Source organism: Ursus maritimus, unplaced genomic scaffold (assembly GCF_017311325.1).
Source record: "Ursus maritimus isolate PB19 unplaced genomic scaffold, ASM1731132v1 scaffold_12, whole genome shotgun sequence".
In the NCBI taxonomy this organism is placed as follows: Eukaryota; Metazoa; Chordata; class Mammalia; order Carnivora; family Ursidae; genus Ursus; species Ursus maritimus.
The window spans coordinates 28,881,284-28,903,212 of record NW_024423564.1 but is presented as its reverse complement, the minus strand read 5'-3'; the positions used below and the strand labels follow the sequence as shown (position 1 = coordinate 28,903,212).

The following is a 21,929-nucleotide window of genomic DNA, read 5'->3' as shown; positions in this document are numbered from 1 at the left end:
AAGGGAAGAAGAAAGGGGGGGTAAACAGAAGGGGGAATGAACCATGAGAGACTATGGACTCTGGGAAACAAACTGAGGGCTTCAGAGGGGAGGGGGTGGGGGAATGGGATAGGCTGGTGATGGGTATTAAGGAGGGCACATATTGCATGGTGCACTGGGTGCTATACGCAAGTAATGAATCATGGAACTTTACATCAAAAACTAGGGAAGTACTGTATGGTGACTAACATAATAAAAAAATATTATTATAATTTAAAAAATAAAAAAATTAAAATATACTTGATGGAAAAATAGGCCAAATGAAGCAGAGGAACGAATTAACAACCTGGAAGGCATAATAAAATGTAACCAAGCTGAGCAAAGGAGAGGAATGAAAATTATGCAAGTTGAGAATAGTCTTAGGGAACTCAGTAATTCCATCAAGTGTAATAACATTTGCATTATAGGGATCTGAGAAGAAAAGGAGAAAAGGGGGTAGAAATTTATTTGGAGAAATAATAGCTGAAAACTTCCCTAATCTGGGGAATGAAACAGATATCTAGATCCAGGAGGCATAGAGATCCTCCCAAAAATTCAGCCTTAGGAGGTCCATACCAAGACACACAGTAATTAAAATGGAAAAACAAAACAACAACAACAACAAAAAACAGAGATAAAGAAAAAAATTTAAAACCTTATATTAAATACAAGTAAAAACATGATACAAAGTCATACATTTCTAAACTATGGTTGCAAATGTATAAAAAATGCATTAAAAAATGGAAGGATACATGTCAAATGCTAACAGTAGGATTCTGATTTTTTAAAAACTTTCCTATATCTCCCAACTTCTATTAAGGATTAATTTGAAATAACGAAGTCAATATTTTCCCCAAGAAACTTCTAATCATGAGTGCTAAAAACTACAAACCATTCTTTGTCTCTTCTATTATATTCTAAATAGAATGAAAAAGACAGAGAAAGAGAGAGAGAAAAGGAGCCTAAGTAACCATGTGGATAACCAATGTTTGAATAATTGAGAACTGACAAAAGGGTATCTACAAGAACTATAAGAGGTTTGAAGTGACCCAAAGATTTCAATATTTCAATTCTCTGCCAAAAGTCACCAGAATCAGTAAAGACAAAGTGCCTGTCAAAAAGAAGGTCTATAATTTTATAAATAGGACTCTTACATAAATATATCATGCTAATAATGATGATACCCTGTTGAGATAACTGAGATCACAATTTAATTTTAGTATCATCTAAATCTTAGTGGAACATATTTTAAAATTTAGTCTTAGTCTTAAGCAATTGTTAAATTTAATAACTGATGGAAAAATTACCAGTTGGTTTGAAATTAATATCTTCATCCATCCTTATCAAGTCCAGAGATGATAAATCATTCAGATTCTTCAAACATAACTCTGTTCAATAATAAGAAACATATTTTTATTTTAGCAAGATAAGGGAGCAGCACAAAACAGAATTTATAATCAAATATGCTAAAGTTCTGTTTCTGTATATTTGCTGTGGGAAAAACTGTAGTGGCTACCTAAGTGTAAGGAAAAACTCATTAAATAAAAAGACATTTAATAAGCTAAAAAGATTTTCTAATAGTAACAATAATATAAATTATCAAAATAAGTGATGAAATAACATTTACAACTTGAAACTTTTAATTTTAAGTGAGGAAATTTGCATTTCCTCATTTAGTTCTCATAATAACACAACAACGTAGGTACTAATATTATTTCATATACAAGTTAGGAAACAAAGAAATAAAGAAGCTAGTTACTTGAACCATCCTGCTATCTGACTTGCAAAGTGGCATGGTTTTCTTTTCCTTTGTTTGTATATATCTTTGATAAAAGTTTTTTAAAAAGTATGAAGAGTCAAAAAGAGCTACAAAGATTGTTCAAAAAACTCCAGTCTTTTCCCTCCTCTGAGTATGCCACACTCTTGAGGCAACCACTTGTGACTATTTCAGCTGATGCTTTTAGTACTTATTTCAGCATCTCTAACATGCTACTATTGCTACCTGGAAGGAACCTCTGAACAGGAAGCAATGCAAGTTCAACTTTCACTGACTGATGAAGATCAGAGCAATTGTAGTAGCCTGCTGCCCACAGTGCTCCCATTGTTCCATGCTAGAAAGCCCGGAAGATTGGAGGTAATTCAGTGCACGGAGTGGGAATGCTACAACTTGCTCAATCTTAAATAGAGTAGCCACTCACAAAAACATAGCCCTTAAAAGGCAAAATTCTTTGAGAAATACTTCAGTTTAAGCAACATTGCTTAGGCAGCTTGAAAAAGTTTTAAGTATTTGGTTAAGTAAGGCTTTTGAAGTCTTTGCTAATTTTCTTAATTACCCACTATTAACATGCAATAAGTTAATCAGTCAAAGAAGAATACTTACTGTATTATATACTGAGCACTATTCTAAGCTTTAGGTTTACAGCAGTAGCAAGACAAGGTTCCTTCTCTAAAGAACTTATATTTTATGGAAGAAAACAATCAGTACAGAATTTAATGATAAATAATAAAGTTTCAAAATAAAGCTGAGAGAAAGGACCCAGAAAATAAGAATTTTTAAGATTTTAACTTAAGTTTTTATGTATTTCTGATATAAAGCTATTATATAATATCTGATATAGTAAGGATATATTCATCCTAATTTTCAACATAAGCGTATCACCTTTCCAACAAAAGGAAAACAGCAATAATATCATGGAAATTGTTTTACCATCCTTTTTGAAGAGGTAGATTTAATTAAGGTAGTCCAGGAAGGCCTCTCTGAGGAGTTGATATTTGATCAAAGATCTGAATGAAATGAAGGTGGAGACCACAAGTAAAATATGTGAGAAGTGTTCCAGGAATAAGGAACAGAGTGGAAGGATCTGATGTGGAAACAAGCTTGGTGTGTTTAAGGAACAGCAAGAGATCCAATTTAGAAACAGTAGAATGAAAGAGGGGGAAAGTGACAAGAGATGAAGCCAGAGGAATAGACAGGGAGATATCAAGGAGGATTTGTGGGCTCTTGTGAAAGTTTGCATTTTTTTCTAAGAGTGATGAGGGAACTACTGGAGGATCCTTAGCAAGAAAGTATAACCAAATTTAGGAATGCTAAGGATCCTTCCTAAGAGATTTAAGGCAGAACTCCAGGGATACCAAAATATTATATTCAGTTATATAATAAACTTGGCTATTCTTTATAGGCAAAACTTAGCTACCCTATAATGACTAAAGATAAGGTAAATATGAACTATGGTTCTGCTAATTTAACAAAAGTTAAATCATTACAATTATCAGAATATAGCAAGACTATATTGGACTATCTTGGACTATCTGATTTCTTGTGTGTATTTGGCCATTATGATCAAAATATATGTTTTGAAAACTCCATTACAAAATTGGTCTGTAAACAAAGGATAATACTACTATTTTACAGATCTGTTTCTCAATAGCAGTGTTATGAATCTATGCTATTGCTTATCACCTGTTTCAACAATATATTTATACTTTAATCAAGACAATTTTACTGCTTCATCTTTATCTCTGCATTTTAATATGCCATATGTATATATCCAAGTAGAGAATAAATTAAAATTGGTTAAATATTTTCAGATCTACACCAAGTGAAGGTCTAGACCAGGAGTGCTGCTCTGTAGAGGGACGTCTACTCCTTGATTTTTTTTCCCCCTTAAAGTTATCTTTGTACCCAATGTGAGGCTCTGGGGCTCAAACTCAGAACCCCAAGATCAAGAGTTGTATGCTCTACCAATTGAGACAGTGAGTTACCCCAAAATTGGCTAAATATTTTTAGTGGATCTAAAATTTTTTTCTTTCACTGAAAGGCAATCTCAATAAAAAGAAGAGCTGACAATTTCTAATCCTAATAAATGCTCAACAATTTTTTCATATTTGAAAAGACAGGTAATGAAGTATTAATTAATTAAAAAATTATGCTGGGATTTGATGGGAATACATCATTAGCACAGATTAGGATAAGAAGCCCATAATCAAGGTAGGCTTATATATTCAATTAAAATTAAACTAGAAAAATGAAGCGTTGTATACTATAGGCAATATTTTCAAAGACGAGGGTCATTTTTACAATAAAAACAAAGTTAACATAAAGGAAGATACTCTGATAGAATTATAAATTCATTAATTTGGAAAAAAAAGTACATGTGCTAAACTTTATTTGCATGTGAAAAAGAAATACTGCATACATTTTTTTCTGGAAACAAGTTTACTTTTTTTTTTTTTTAAGATTTTATTTATTTATTTGACAGAGAGAGAGAGAGAGCGCAAATAGGCAGAGCGGTAGACAGAGGGAGAGTTAGAAGCAAGCTCCCTACCGAGCAGAGAGCCCAATGTGGAGCTCAGTCCCAGAACCCTGGGATCATGACCTGGGCCAAAGGCAGAGGCTTAACTGACTGAGCCACCCAGACACCCCACAAGTTTACTTTTTTAAAAAAATAATTTACCAAAGAGTATTCTTACTTTCCACACTAACTGACCTTTTTCATTAAAATTTACAAAATATAATTTTTTACAAGGAAATGCATCAAACCTTGTAATTTTGCTTCAATTCCATCTTTGTTCAATCCAGATGCAAAACCTGTAAAAGTTATGAAAATTCATAAAAAATTAAAATAGAAAGGACTCAACTCATCTTTATAGGCTCAGTTTATACCTGAGTTAACTAGAATAGAGTACTCTAACTTAATCTCAAATAGGGGGAAAAATAGCTTAATGAGTTAAAACAAGGCTTAACTATCTATAGAAAATAACCACTGCTGTAAAATCCTTTCAACATCAATTGGCTATCTTTTGCTTTTTTATTGTATAGCCATGACCATGCATACTGTATTTTTTCCCCTCAGATATCTAAAGTTTTGAACCTGTGTGTATTAGAATAGTACTGCAACAAATCAGGTTTTAATTTGATATTCAGCAATTCCAAGTATTTTTACTTTATAACCTGCACCATATGAAAGAACCTTCTAGAAGCAACATAACCACACGTGTGTTAGCTCTAGAAGCAGGATGCAAATTCCAGCAGCAACAGCAGTACTATACACTTTGATTTGAACACTAGTTCAGACAAAATTCAAGAATTTTTTTTACTTTAACTTTTTAAAAATAATTTTAGGCATTTTTATTATTTTTATTCAAGTTAATTTTTTCCTAAAAGGTCTATTTTTAATGGTGCTGATTTCAAACCTTATTAAAAGACTAGAAGTAAAATAAATAAAGATTTCTCACATTTGTCTACTCTTGCCTCTAATGTATTTCTGAATGTTATTTTTTATTTCTGTTACCTATTAGTGTCTGTAATCTATTCTGTGACTTAATAGCATAAATATACTCAACTGGCTTGAAAAAATTTACTACTTTTTCAAATCAAAGTAACAAACCATAATGAGATGGATTTTTCAAAGCTCTGATATAAAGCAAAGTTGATCGTATCCATTCCAAAGCAATATTCACATCTGTGATGGTATGTAACACTATCTCTGCATTTAAATGTTCAATAAGATGTCTGTGTAAACTAATAGAAAAAAAAAAACCTTTGCATTAGTAATACGTATTTCAACGCCATAACCTTACCTTTTTAAACTGCAACAATATTTTGAATAATTCAGTAATTGAATATAACTGAATATGCTCATTGCTATATTAATAATAATTCATGAACGATAACTTAATTTTCAAAGACATAAGAAAAAACCATAAAAAATCAGTTCAACTGTTAAAAAATTATAGATTTTTCTCTGTCCCGTGGCTCCAGAAGATATTATTACTTAAAAAGAGTGGAGAGTGAATATTCTCTCATAGTATTACAATCATATACTTCACTGAAAGGTCCCAGATTGCCTATCTCTCTATTATTAAACAAATTTTAAAGATGTAAAGAGATGTGAAAATTATAGTCTTATTACTAATTTGGCCTTTTATAACAAGGATACATGCTACCACATGCTAAGAAACTACTGAATAAAAATATTATGCCACCCTCTTTTTTAACTATTGAGTTTCTTAAAAGGACACAAACTTTCTACTTAGATTATTGAAAAGTTTCAAGACAATGGCCTTAGAAAATCTCCTAATCAAATTTCCTTTTAATATGCAAAAAGGAAAAATATAAGCGGTATTAATATCTTTTAGAATATTTTCTGTATTACCTGCTTTCTACAGTGTCACTACAAGCTAACATCTGAATATACTTCTCTTTTGTACTTAATCGAGTCATAATAACTGCAGTAGCTGTAGTGTCAAACTGGAAAAAAAACACACACACACACACACAGAGAAATGTAGTAAAAAAGAGTACATGTTGGTACCAGTCCTCTTCAAGAACTCATGAATTTCATTTTATATTAAGCAGTCCCTGTCTTAAACAACAAAAGCCTTAAAAATGCCTCTGAATTTGAATGTTCACTGAAAATTTAATTTAGAACCTTCCAAGAGTAGAGGTGTAAAAATATTATTTTGGTTTCAATGCAACATAATTTTAGTAATAGTAAAATCAAAACAAACTTAGGCAACTGGATAAAAGTTATAAGATTTGGTATAGTAACATAATCTAATTGATCTTATAAAAACTATGATTTATATAACATAATATTTTGACATTCTTTGAAAAGATATTCTTCCTAAATGTTCCCTTACTAACTATACGAATGACTTCTTTAAGTATTTGCCTAAAGAGTAGGACATGTTTCGTAATGTACATGGGCTAATTTTTAATTGTCACAATACCTGGGGACCACTATTGACATTTTGTGCTAAGACTCGGTGATGCTACACATTCTGCAATGTATGACAGTCCTAAACAATGAAAAACTGTCCCATCTAAAATGCGAATAGCATCCCCATTCAGAACAAAAAACAAAAATCAAAAAACCCTCAAAACCAAAAACAAAAAAACCTTTTGACAGTATATACACATTCATCAACCCAACCATCAGCCAAGAGAAACTCAGGGAATAGAGGCAGCATGTCTCCTTCGGTGAGACTTGTTTTACTTCTAGGTCTCCATTAAAGTAGACTTTCCGTTGCACTTATTTTTAAACCTAATTTGAATATGAAATGTTAATCTAAATGTTTAACAAAAAGTACACAAAAAAGAGTTTTTGCTTTTTACCTTATTTTAAAACAAGTTACAAAAATAAAATATTGTCACTTACTTGAGGTCGACCAGCTCTACCAATCATCTGTAGAATATCTGTTTCACTGTACTCCTCAAACATTCCTCCAGCATAATGCATTGTAGATTTTATAACTACTAGGTGAGCAGGCAAATTTACTCCCATAGCTAAAGTACTGGTAGTAACTGCATCAGATTTAGAAATAATACTTTCAAGCCATATAACTTTATTGCTTCAGGTAGACATCTTCTTATAAAATATATATTCTTATACGTAAAAACTCACACATAGGGAATTTAGGAAAAACAAAGAGGAAAAGAACATTACAATGTGAAACAATAACACATCTTAAAACCAAAAACTATTAAATTCTTACTTTTCAGGTAGCACTGTGTTCAGTAGCATGATAAAGAACTAAAACTGCCAGAGTTTACTGCAGCACGTATATGCATGGGTAATTACATAATTTTAGATTCTTGGAAGAAAAACAGAAATAAGCCAGAATACTTGAACTTTTTCTTTTTTTTTCTCTTAGTTTTCCGAAATATCTTATAATAGCCACAAGAATGTGTTTTACTTACAAAGAACTGGTAGATCTCCAACAGTGAAAGCTCCTTCAACTACTTTTCTATCTGACAGCTCCATACCAGCATGATGATAAGCAACACCATGTATTAAGATATCTATAATAGAAATATATAACCTGTTATATGCTGTTAATTTTTCATCCATAATTGACTCCTTTTATGTGTAGCTGAAAATTCTATTCAAAAATAATCTCTAAACTTACCTCTCAGTTTTGAATCTCTTATGGAATATGCACACTTCTGTAACCTATTTTAAAAATACCATAAAATTATTAAGAGTAATTCCCATTAACATAAAAACTCTTAGTTTAGTAATTATTTTGAAGCTACAGATATTAGAACATTTTCACAATATCATTGTTTGAAAATCACCTTTAAGAAGTAGACAATATCTAACTTTCATATTCAGAAGTCCTTAAATTTACAACTCAGCAAAATAAGAAACAATTTAAAAATGGGCAAAGGATCTGAATAAACATTTTTCCAGTAAAGTTATACAAATGGCCAACAATACATGAAAAGATGCTCCACATCACTAATCATCAGGGATAAATGAAAGTCAAAACTACAATGAGATATCACCTCACACCTGTTGAATGGCTAGTATCAAAATGACAGGAGATAACAAATGCTGGTGAGGATGTAGAGAAAAGAAAGCCCTTGTGCACTGCTGGTGGGAACAGTAAACTGATACGGCCACTATGGAAAACAATATGAAGGTTCCTCAAAAAATTAAAAATAGAACTACCACATCATCCAGCAATTCCACTTCTGGATTATATCTAAAGGAAACAAAATCAGTATCTCAAAAAGGTACCTGTACTCCTATGTTGATTGCAAAATTATTCAGAATAGCCAACATATAGACACGACTTAAGTGTCTGAGACAGATGAATGGATAAAGAACATTTGATACACACACACACGCACACAGACACATAATGGAATATTACTGAGTCTTAAGTAAGAAGGAAATTCTGCCTTTTTCAACAACATGGATGAAGTTAGCGGGCATTGTGCTAAGTGAAATTAGCCAAAATGGTAATAATATGGTAATACAGACAGTTGATTCTCATATTATCCCACCCTGCTTAAGAAATTGAAACTGAGAGAAGTAATGTGCCAAGTGGAACACAGCTAGTAAAGTGGCAGCACTGCAATCCAAATCATGGTCTCTAACTTTATGCTGTTTCTTTTTTTTTTTTTTTTTTAAGATTTATTTATTTATTTGAGAGAGAGAGAGTAGTGAGGGTGGGGGGCAGAAGGAGAAAGGGAGAACCTAAGCAGACTCGGAGCCTGACAGGGGGCTCCATCCCACAGCCACGAGATCATGATCTGAGCCAAAACCAAGGGTCAGTTGCTCAACAGCCTGTGCCACCCAGGAGCCTCTCATGTTGTTTCTAATACCAGCATTTCATTCCTGGAAAAAACAAGCATAAGAAAGGGGGATGGGGGGGGGGGAGGAGAGACAAAGGGTGAAGAAAGAATTGAAAGACAAGAGAAATTTTCCTTGAGTAACTAGGTAAAGAGTGGGAAGTGAGAAAAGGAGAAATATGATATATGCTTCTGTATAAGAAAATAATTAAAACAAAATTAGCTAATTTGGGTGCAGCAGACAACAGGAGAAAAGCGAAAGGATGGAATGGAAACTAATTTTAAGGGTGAATACAGGTTAGCTACTTCAGTTATTTACTCTTATAGATAGGTTCAGGTTCAAAATACTAATTATTAAGTATTCATCTTGGGAGGTTATATAGTCATTCTATATGAATGATGCCACTATTACACAAAGAATTCTACAAGTTTTTAAAAATTTCCTTCAGAGTTAGTTTTTGAGCAAGAAAATAAGCCTCACTGCTTGACAAACACATTTGTTTCTGACTAAAAGTCACATGGCCCAGCTAGTTTATTCACCCAGGTAGAAGGTTCCAAATTACTCATCCCTACTTACAATCTCTTTACCCTATAGCTACACTTTCTTAAAAAAATTCCATTTTACATTTATACTGCTACTAGTTTTATAATGACCTGGTCAATTGGGTTTTGAAACCCCATCTTTGCTAAAAACATTTAGAAAATTAATAATCAAGAATGTTAAAAAACCAAGTGCAGCTGGTATGGAAACTATCGATTGTGATTTGATTATAAAAAAGGTTTTGCCAGCAAAATGATCTAATGGATGCATACATTCTCCCAATATTCTTGATCACTGCCCATAAGTAACCAAGAAGTTTTCTGGATTAAAACCAAAGGCTCAGACCAGGTGATTAAAATAAAAAACTGTTTAAAAAGGCTTGGGAAACATTCTCATTATGAGAATACTACCAATTAAGTTCCTGAAGTTAACTAAGAAATTCCAAAATATAGGAATATTTTGTTATTTTCATGCATGATACAACAGAAGAAGTATTTAATAAAAAGCTAAAGAAACCAGAGTACAAAATAGCTGAGCATGTTAGACAAATTTAGAAACCTTAGTAACAGAATCTGGGGCTTGATGGGCAAAAAGAAGTCTTATAGGAGTTGCTAGAACACGAGTGGTCAAAGGGGAATGAGGTAAGCATCAGTCTCTTTTTCTGGTCTACACCAACTCAAAATAGCATCCCATTCCTTTTCACTCAATATATCCAAAATATAATCATGGTTCTTTCTCTCAAACCAACTCCTCTTCCAGTATTCCCCCATCTTAATTATACAGCACTCCCTGGTTGCTCATGGCAGAAACCTATCACTGGCACCTCCCTCACCTTCTTCCATAACTTTCTGCAATCAATTTCCAAGACCTGTTTATTCCTACTTCTAATTATATCTCAAATGTATCATTTTATCTCCATCAACACCGCCACCTCCTTAGTTCAAATCACCACTAATTTCTAATAGTTTGAGACGATCATACATAAGCAATTGGCGATGTCGGTTAGGCATGGACTATAAACTAGAGTTCAGAATGGAGCTATAAATTTAGGAACTCATAGACACATATACGAGCATACATATATTCTTTGAACCCATGTGATAGATACAAATACCAGAAGTGTGGGATTAGAAAGAATGAACCCTGGATAGAACCTCTAGAATGCCAACATTTCAGAGTTGGGTAGAAGAGGTGAAAAGAGGACTGAGGGTGAGCAGCCAGCAAAGTAGGAAGAAACTTGGTAGAGGATGATCGCAGCAGCACAGAGTCCAGGTTTTGAAATAAGGTGGAGGGATCAAATGTATTAGAGGCTCCTGAGAGGGCAATAGCAAGATTAGCCTCAGGGAAAAATTACAAGAGATGCCAAACTCAAAGTGAGTAAAAAAAATGAAGACAGCAATATGAATAATCTTCGAAGAAACCTGGCTATGAAATAAAGAAGACAGGATCATAGTGTCACTAAGATTCACTCTCTCACTTAATCTTCCAAATTACTATTATCCTTAATTTATAGATGAGGAAACTGAGGCTTAGAGAGGCTGAGTAACTTGAAAAGGTGAAGAAACGAACCCAGTTTTCTCATCTCATCTAGATAATCCCTAAATGTCTTCCTATCTCCAATAACAAAAAAAGAAAAAATATACCTCTGTTTCTGTTCCACAGCCATAATAAATTTAGCATCTTTCACAAGAACAGAAGCAGCCTGTTGCACACCTTTCCTTGTTGCACAAAACTAAAAATAAATGAATTCTTGGATTAATTATATTAAAAACTGAACATTATACTCAAAAATAAGCAACTAACAATCCATACCACAAGTGTGGGTTTCTGATCAGAGTACGTTTGTATAACACTGGCAATTTTGTAGTTGAGGGTTAAATCAAACTTAAATTCGGTTTGGTTACTTCTGCAGGGAAATCCAAGAACCACTTTCCGAAGTTTCACTGGCCTATGTCTTTCATCCATTTTCAGACATACCGCAGGTCTTTCACCATCTGAAAGCCATTCTGCAATCTTTAAATAACAGAAACATACATTAAAAGGTTTTTTTAGTCAAGTTTCATGTCTAAACATTACATAATAATAGACCACTTTTAAAGACAAGGTATAAAAATAATTAAGCTGTCTTTTTCAGTATTACATAATCCAGTGACACCATCCTATTCATATATTGGTAAATATTATTGGTAGCAGTATTTTAAGATTATTCACACTTTTCAACATTGTAAACTCCCAATTAATTATTATTTTGTTTTATTTTCCTTCCCAAGAGTCCAAAATAAAATTAAAATTGATTTTGGCAGAGAAACTGAATTTCTCACTATCATTATAAGCTTCCTATTTTTCAGACCTTTGCCTAGATATGCATGACAGATCTTTTGAGTTGTGCTAAATAATAGCAAAAGAGTAGCAAAGTAATGACTGGCTGAGATTGGCAAGCGTTGAAAAAAAATTTTTTTTTTAGATTTTATTTATTTATTTATTTGAGAGAGAGAGAGAGATAGCCAGCGAGAGAGGGAACACAAGCAGGGGGAGTGGGAGAGGAAGAAGCAGGCTTCCAGCGGAGGAGCCCGATGCGGGGCTCAATCCCAGGACTCCAGGATCACGACCTGAGCTGAAGGCAGACGCTTAATGACTGGGCCACCCGGGCACCCCAAGGGTTGATAATTTTTAAACAAAGAGCAAATAAATACTTGAGAGATGGCAGTGCCCAAAGCACATTTTAGACTCAATGCTGGAGTCATTTGTTAATTTCTGAAGCTATGGTGAGCAATCCTTATCTTCATATAACCTGGTTAGTAATTAGGCTTCATGCCTGCTCTGAAACTGACCATTTCTTTGACAGGAAGATGGAATAATGAGTTTTTAGTTGCAGGAGAAGGAAATATTAAAACATTTTCAAGGCTATCCTGTGTGCAAATAAGTCAAACAAGAAATTTAATTTGAAAGAAGCAGAAAGTCAAGAGTAAAGACCTTAATTTGGAGAAAATTGAGGAAGAAGATTTGTACAAAGGGACAGGAAAGTAGCATTCACCAGATGTAGTGATTATCTCAAAGGACAAAAGAATTTCAAGAATTACAGAGTACTGATATTTAATGACTGCTTACAAATCAATGAGAAAATTTTATCATCCCAATGTGAAAAAAGGGTAAAGAACATGACCTGGCAAGGTACAAAAAAAGAACTTAAAGTGATTGATATATTAAAAATATTTACCTCAGTAAAAATCAAAGCAGTACAAAATTTTAAAATAAAGTATATTTTAAACAAGAAATTTAACAGCTATTTATTTTTAAAGATTTTACTTATTTATTTGAGAGAAAGTGTGCACGGGGGAGGGGTAGAGGGAAGAAGGGAAGCAGACTCCCTGCTGAGCAGGGAGCCTGGATCCCAGGACCCAGGGATCATGACTTGAGCCAAAGACAGACACTTAACCAACTGAGCCACCCAGGGACCCCGACAACTATTTAAATGTAATAATAACAATAATTTATTATAATACCCAGTGCTAGAATACAGAGAAATGGCTGATGGTGGAGGTATAAATGACTACACCATTTATTGAAAGCACTGTTTCCTTAGCGTTTTATATATCCTTTGACTCAGTTATTCCACTCTAAAAGTTCATCATAGAGAAATAATCATGATGTTTTCAAAGATATACTAACTTCAGCACCGTTTACAATAGCAAAAATGGAAATAACCTTCCATCATTAAAGCATTAGACCAATAAATTATAATAAAACCCAAAAAAATGTATTAAAGAATATCTAACGACATGGAAATGTCTGTAGGTGACATGCAAGTCACAAAAGAGCACACATAGTATGATTCCACCTATATGTCTGGAAAGACAAACACTGGGTTTCTGCTGATTACATATACTTAAAATTTTTCTCTATTATTTTTGAATATGAACAAAACAGGTTGTTAACATAAGAACTGGAAAATGAATAATTTTGCCAAACTAAAGATAAATCAGGCAAAATTTTCCATTGGATTAAACAATATGGGAACTATTTGTGAAATTTCTAAGTAGCAGGAAAGGGGCGCCTGCGTGACACAGCGGTTAAGCATCTGCCTTCGGCTCAGGGCGTGATCCCGGCATTATGGGATCGAGCCCCACATCAGGCTCCTCCGCTATGAGCCTGCTTCTAACTCTCCCACTCCCCCTGCTTGTGTTCCCTCTCTCGCTGGCTGTCTCTATCTCTGTCAAATAAATAAATAAAATCTTTAAAAATAAATAAATAAATAAATAGCAGGAAAAAAAGTCATACTGGGTAGGCTGAGAAGTAATTGGAGTGAGGAACAATTAAACCATACTATTTTTCAAGAAGTTTGCCCAAATATTAAAAAAAAAATTAGGACATATACTCATTATAGCAAGTATAATACTGTATACAATTATTTCTTTACCTGTGTAGCCCATTAACCAAGAGATCCTCCTCAAGGGCAGGGTCTATATGTTTTCACTTCTGTATCTATTATTAGTGCTTACCATAATGGCAGTCACATAGATGTGAAAAGGTGGGTGGTAATCACCTAAGCAATTATTTTCATTCTCCACCATACTTTGCTATACAACTAGAGTCAGGTGATTATAACAACCATAACAAATTGTTAGTCATTATGAGGTATCTGAAACCCATAAAAATCAAGACTTTTAGATACTAGTAAACAACAGACTTGTACCAAAAATGTTTCATTAAACCAAATCAACCAAGTACAAGGCCTAGTACTGCCATACCTATGAGATCTAACAATAACTTTCTACAACATACTTTCCTACTAAATTGGTTACGAGATTTACAGGAAAAAAACCTCACTTTCCTCTAAGATTAAAATGACAAAATATTTCACTAGTCATAAAAAAATCTGATAGACTAAAATTTTTTTTTTTTAAGATTTTATTTATTTATTTGACAGAGAGAGAGACAGCTAGCGAGAGAGGGAACACAAGCAGTGGGAGTGGTAGAGGAAGAAGCAGGCTCCCAGCAGTGGAGCCTGATGTGGGGCTCGATCCCAGAACGCCGGGATCACGCCCTGGGCCAGAGGCAGACACTTAACGACTGAGCCACCCAGGCGCCCCAGATAGACTAACATTCTAACTTACATCCTCAGCATTTGGAATTGTTGCAGATACAGCTACAAATCTCAATGGAATAATTGTGCTGCTATTTTCAGAAGTAGGAGATAAAGACTGTACAGTTTTCATTCTGCTGACTACAACTTCAAGAGTTGGTCCACGATTTTCATCTTTTACAACATGTACCTAAGAAAGAAATCAAGAAAAAAATGATTAGCTATAAGAATAAAAAACTAATCAATTAAAATCCATAATAATATTAACACACTTAAGAAAATAAGCCTTTCCACTTGAAGGGATAAAACAAACAATAGTTTGGTTGAAAATGTCTTGTTTCTTTCTATCCATTCTAATCATCAATTTATATTTATCTCTGAAAATGAGTAAAGTGTTCACTACCTCATCAATGAGAAAGAGTCTAACCAGCTGGACCAAAGAGTTGTCTCTCCATTTTCTAGTCATGCTATCCCATTTTTCCTAAAGAAACAATGTAAGTGGTTTAATATGATAAGAAATTATAATAAATATTAAGATATCAATAAAAATCTTAACATTAAACAAACAATGGGCAATATTTTAATATGTCTTAAAAGTATCCTGAAAAAGATTTAAAGATTAAAAACATTTTAAAGGATCCTGATAGTTTTACAAGTGCTTAAAAAATTAAACCCCCATTTATTTTTAAGTTTAACCAAAAATATTCAAAATTACAGCCTAATTACTTTTTTAAGGCCTACCAAGGTCCTCCTTCTGCAATACATAATATTTGGATAAAAGAATACAAGCAAAAAGTATGATTACAAATTATCCTCAATAACAAATTGCCTATTCATATCTTTTGCCTATTTTTCCCATTTGGTAATTTATCTTTTACTTACTGATTAGTGTTCTTTATATAACCTAAACATTAGTACTTCTTATGTTTGTTTTTTACATTGCAAATATATTCTTCTACTTTGTGTTTTCTTTTAACTTTTATTCTTGGTGAAGAGAAACATATTTCTAATAAACCAAGGAAATATTATTGAGTATAAATAACACCTACTGGAGTTGTCATAATAATATGGGCATGCTGAATCTCAAATAGGTCATCCATTACTGTATCTCCAGTGAGTTCTTTACAATTCAGTCCTATTGGTCCAAATTTTTCTTTCCAATCATCAAAACGCTGACTACACAGGGCCTTTATTGGTGCCACTATAACAATATAAGATATTTATTTTGAATGTCAGTGCAATTTTAAAATTACTTTCACAAACATTGGCTAATAAAATTAAGATGAAACTATACAACTAGGTGCTGCCTAATATTTATAAATTGAAAGAGTTAAAAATAAAAGCATATTATTTAGAGATATAATCACCGGACTAAACTAAAAATAGAAAAAGAAGTAATTGTTCAGGGAATTGTAACTAAGAGTGGAGAAAGGTAAGGCAGGAGATTATTGCTCTTCATTATAAGCCTTTTTGTGGTAATTTATTTTTTTTAACCATGTACATAAATTACTTAGATGAAAAATTTCAAATATATATATATATATATACCTAAGAAAGGACAGTAAAGGTTCCTATGGAAATTTGTCAGAATTACAAAATGTTTGAATTTATTGTTCTTACTGTCCGTTAAAAAATAAACATGTAAAGTTCAAATTCTCAATTCAAATATTACTTTTCATTTACAACTCTGGGAAAATGTGCTTGGAATTTAATGTAACAGACAAGAGCAAATGTGATACGTCTTCATTAAAAATGTATGGAGAGGGGCGCCTGGGTGGCGCAGTCGTTGGGCGTCTGCCTTCGGCTCAGGGCGTGATCCCGGAGTTCTGGGATGGAGCCCCACATCAGGCTCCTCCGCTAGGAGCCTGCTTCTTTCTCTCCCACTCCCCCTGCTTGTGTTCCCTCTCTCGCTGGCTGTCTCTCTATGTCAAATAAATAAATAAAATCTTTAAAAAAAAAATGTATGGAGAACCAAATATTAATTCCTATGGCTTGAACTTAATTTTTTACTTTTGCCTCACTGGTTTTTCATTATTATAATTAATTACTCTTACAATATATAAATACTTACTGTAAACAATTTTAATGTTTGACCATGGCAATGGGACTTCCATTAATAATCTTGTTATAGCCAGTTCAAACACTACAGTTTTCCCAGAACCAGTTGGAGCACAAATCACAAAATTCCTATCTGTGTAAAGAAGCTAAAAAATAAAATTTAATCAATCATGGAATATATAGAGTTTTTCATTCACACTCTCAATTTGTTAGAAAATATGTAAGAAAGACTCTCTTGAATAATAATTCAAATTATTTTTCCCCTAAACTATTAAAATTCTAACCTTTCTCTAGATCCACAACCCTCAAAAAAACCCACCACTATCAATAATTTATTATTTTATTTGAGAAAGTAGTATGTTAGACCTAGACGAAAATAATTTCTTTAGCTTCCAGAGAGATTTTATAAATCTAATGTATATATACAAACCCACCTATGAAAGTCACATGCACTCATTTAGCAAGCATTTTTTGAGTTCCTATAAGGTACCAGTCACTGAGCATGGCATTGGAAACATAAAAACGAATGTGATCTAGTCCTTGCCCTTAGAGAACGAACAATAAAATAAAAAGAGGCAGATAAGTAAAAATCACAATAAAATACTTACATCATCAAAGGCTTTGGACTGTACATAGTTGAAATATGGGAATTCCTTGAAAATACTTCTAAATATTGCCGCTTAGAACAGCATTAAGGAGTCAAATATTTCAGAATTTTAAGAATTGGTTACTTTTAATTAATTAATTTTTTGGTTACTTTTAATTTAAAAATTCAATTAATCAATATTTACTTTGATAATATTTAATGATGAGGCTTTAACATCACAAGAAAGGAATTAATAGATATAGAGGGAGGGACCAACGTGGCAACATAAGAGGCTCCTGAACTTTCCCTCCTCCCACAGATGCACCAAATATATAGCTACACATGGAGCAATTCTGAGAAAAATCCAGAAATTAGTTAAGTGACTCCTACACATTGGGTGAATGAAAATACCCACAATGAAATGCGTAGGCAAGTCTGAGACAACTCTTACCCTAAATCCCATCCTTGGTACAGCACCATACAATTGGAAAGGAACTCCCAACTCCCAGCTTCTCCCTGAGGAGCAAAGAGTTTGGACCACATATCTAGATCCCTGACCTTTAAGGCTCCCACCCACAGGATAAGCCCCCACCTTTGTAAGCCAACAGAGTTTACATTCATGAGACCCACAGGACTAATGAAAACAAATGAGCAGTTCTTAAATGGGCACAGGAACGCCCCCCCCCCCCCCGACTTCCTCTACAGATATACACATTCAGGGTCACTGCAGAGGAAGCAGCAAGTGTTCATCTCCAGTTTCTACCTGGAAAGGATTTCACTGCATACTTTCTCAGCTGCTACCTCAGGTTCTGGTTTCTAATCAGCCTTCACCTAGCTGCTAATTACAACCCTCCCCTTTGGGACACTGATACATTTAAGCACAACTACTAGAAGCCACTAAGAGCAAAGACAGTGGGTTGGGCAATCAGAAAGGTTTGAAAGGCAACTAGGAGCTTGGGCTAGGTTAATTGATGAGGCTCAAAACTGGGAGAGGTAGATATTTTATCCAATGTGTAGAAACCAGAACAGAGGGTTAAGGAAAATGAGGAAATGGGAATATGTTCCAAACAAAAGAACAAGATAAATCTCCAATTAGTTATTTACCCAATAAAAATGCTCACCAAGGTCAGGAAAGCAATGCATAAACAAAAGTAAGAATTTCAACAAAGTGATAAAAGATATAAAAAAGTACCAAACAGAAATCCTAGGGATTCAACATCAGACAGATCAAACAGAAGAAAGAATCAATGAACTCAAAGATGCAGCAATGGAATTAATCCAATCAGAGGAGCAAAATGAAAAAAGAATGAAAAAAAATGAAGATAGCTTAAGGGACTTATTTTATACTGATACCAAAGCCAGGTAAGGATATTACAAGAAAAGAAAATTATAGGCCAATATCCCTAATGAACATAGATGCAAAAATCCTCTACAAAACATTAACAAACCAAATTCAACAGTATATTAAAAGAGTCACACACCCATGGTCAAATGGAATTTATTTCTGGAATACAAAGATGGTTCAAAATCCACAAATCAATCAACATGATACTCCCACATTAAAAAGTTAAAGATTTGGGGTGTCTAGCTGGCTCAGTCAGTACAGCATGAGACTCCTGATCTTAGGGTTGTAAGTTCAAGCCCCACATTGGGCATAGAGCTTACTTAAAAAAAAAAAGTTAAAGATAAAAATCATATGATCATCTCAATAGATGCAGAAAAAGCATTTGACAAATACAGTATCTTTTCATGATAAAAACTCTCCAGAAACTGGCTAAAGAAGGAATGTACCTCAATATAATAAAGACCATATATGACAAGCCCACAGCTAACATCATGTTCAATGGCAAAAAGCTGAAAGCTTTTGTTTAAGATCAGCAAAGAGACAAGGATGCCCACTTTCACCACTTTTATTCAACATAGGAGTGGAAATACTAACTAGAGCAATTAGGCAAGAAAGAGATATAAAAGGTATCCAAATTGAAAAGGAAGAAGTAAAACAGTCTCTATTCACAGATGACATCATATTATATAGAAAACCCTAAAGACTCCACCAAAAAACTGTTAGAAGTAATAAACAAATTCAGTAAAGTTGCAGGATACAAAATCAATATACAAAAATCAGTTACATTTCCATACACAAACAACCAAATCAAAGACAGAAATGAAGAAAACAATCTTATTTACAATAGCATCAAAAAATAAAATACTAAGGAATAAAGTTAACCATCCCGTTTACAATAGCATCAAAAATAAATTACTAATGAATACATTTAACCAATAACTATAAGACACTGATGAAAGAAACTGAAGACACAAATAAATGGAAAGATATTCCATATTCAAGGATTCAAGAACTGATATTGCTAAACTGTAAACTGCCAAAGCAATCTACAGATTCAATTCAATCCTTACCAAAATTCCAACTGCATTTTTCAGAGAAATATAAAAAAAATCCTAAAATTCATATGGAGTTACACAAGACCCCAAATATCCAAAGCAATCTTGAGAAAGAAGAACAAAGCCAGAAGCATCATACTTTCTGATTTCAAACTGTGTTAAGAAGCCACAGTAATCAAAAAATGGATGGTATCGGCATAAAAACTAGACACCTAGATCAAAGAGACAGAATAGATAGCCTAGAAAAAAATCTGTGCATATATGGTAAATAAATTTTCAACAAAGGAGCCAAGAACTAGGAAAAGATAACCTCTTCAATAAAAGGTACTGGGAAAACTGGATATCCACATGCAAAAGAATGAAACTGGATCCCTTACACTATATACAAAAATCAACTCAAAGTGGTTCAAACACTTGAACGTTAAGACCTGAAATCCTAAAACTCTTAGAAGAAAACATAGGGAATAAACTCCTCTACACTAGTCTTGGCATTTTTTTTAGATTTAAAACCAAAGGCAAAGGCAACAAATGCAAAAATAAACAAGTGTACTACTTCAAACTAAAAAGCTTCTGCACAGCGGAGGAAACAATCAACAAAATGAAAAAGCAACCTATGGAATAGGAGGAAATATTCGTAAACCACATATATGATAAGGGGTTAATATTCAAAATATACAAGGAACTCATACAGCTCAATTGCAAAAAACAAATAACCCAATTTAAAAATGGGCAAAGGATCTGAATAGACATTTTTCCAAAGAAGACACAAATGGCCAACAGCACATGAAAAGGTGCTCAACATCACTAATCATCAGGGAAATGAAAATTAAAACCACAATGAGATATCACCTCACACCTGTTAGGATGTCATTTACCAAAAAGACAAAAGATAAATGCTAGTGAGGATGTGGAAAAAAGGGAATCCTTGTACGCCGTAGGTAGGAATGAAGGGGTACATCCATTATGGAAAACAGTATGGAGGTTCCTTCAAAAATTAAAAATAGAACTATCTTATGATCCAGCAATTTCACTTCTGGGTATATATTCAATGTGGGGCTTGAACTCACAACCCTGAGATCAAGACCTGAGCTGAAATCAAGAGTCAGACATTTAACAGACTGAGCCACTCAGGTGCCCCCACAGTACATATTCAAAGGAAACAAAATCAGTATCTCAAATAGATCACTGTATTCCCATGTTCACTACAGCATTATTCACAATAACCAAGGTATAGAAATAATCTTAAGTGTCTGTCAAGAGACAAATGGATAAAGAAAATGTGATATATAGATATATATATGTATATATATCTATATATCACACACACACACACACGCACACACACACGCATACATACACAATGAAATATTATTCGGCCTTAAAAAGGAAGGGAATTCTGCCTTTTTTGACAAATTGGATGAAACTGAAAGCCATTATGCAAAATGAATTAAGCCAGAAAGAGAAAGACAAATACTGCATAGTATTACTTATAAGTGGACTCAAAAAAAACACAAAAGGTCAAACTCATAAAAACAGAGTAGAATGATGGTTGACAGGGGCTGGGGACATGGGAGAAATAGACGAGGTTGGTAAGAAGGTATAAACTTTCAGCTGTAAGATTAATAAGGTCTGAGGATCTAATGTATGACCTGGTGACTAGAGTTGATAGCACTGTATTATATAACTGAAAAAAAAAGGTAAACATGGAAGGTGATGGAGGGTGGAAACTAACCTGATGGGGACAACCTATTATAATGCATATGTATGTCAAATTATCACATCATACATGTGATAAAATTTTATTTGTCAATTATACCTCAATAAAGCCAGGAGGGGGGAGAAATTAACAGAAATTACTTCAGTCCCCAAGAACAGTCCATATTCTGAAAAGAATTTGTAAAGTCCCTATACAGAAACAAGGTTTATATAGGGTTATAATTTGACAATTAAATCTGATGGAAAAGATGCAGAAAGTTGCGTATGTGACAGTATATCAAAATTACCTGTATAGTTTATCTTTTGCAGAGTGGTGTTTTCTTATTCATGTTGACTAGGCCATTTGATTTTTATATCTCCTTTAAAGTTCCCAATTTCACTTTTTAACTTTTCACTTTTAACTGTTTTAACTTTTAAAATTTGATTGTGTTTCATTAGCTGATAT

General features: G+C 33.5%; 1 protein-coding gene across 1 annotated transcript in view; it reads right to left on the bottom strand.

The window, feature by feature from the left end:
• The window catches only part of HFM1 (helicase for meiosis 1), a 98,919-nt gene that overhangs the window by 60,669 nt on the left and 16,321 nt on the right, over positions 1–21,929 (bottom strand). Inside the window, exons 6-19 of the mRNA XM_040627050.1 lie at positions 17,391–17,461; positions 16,796–16,928; positions 15,774–15,925; positions 15,128–15,205; positions 14,756–14,914; positions 11,454–11,654; positions 11,285–11,373; positions 7,930–7,973; positions 7,721–7,822; positions 7,179–7,324; positions 6,174–6,268; positions 5,406–5,539; positions 4,559–4,606; positions 1,326–1,406 (exon numbers count right to left, since the gene is read on the bottom strand). Coding sequence (XP_040482984.1) covers positions 1,326–1,406; positions 4,559–4,606; positions 5,406–5,539; positions 6,174–6,268; positions 7,179–7,324; positions 7,721–7,822; positions 7,930–7,973; positions 11,285–11,373; positions 11,454–11,654; positions 14,756–14,914; positions 15,128–15,205; positions 15,774–15,925; positions 16,796–16,928; positions 17,391–17,461 — 1,533 coding nt within the window. The remainder of the gene's footprint in view (positions 1–1,325; positions 1,407–4,558; positions 4,607–5,405; positions 5,540–6,173; positions 6,269–7,178; positions 7,325–7,720; positions 7,823–7,929; positions 7,974–11,284; positions 11,374–11,453; positions 11,655–14,755; positions 14,915–15,127; positions 15,206–15,773; positions 15,926–16,795; positions 16,929–17,390; positions 17,462–21,929) is intronic.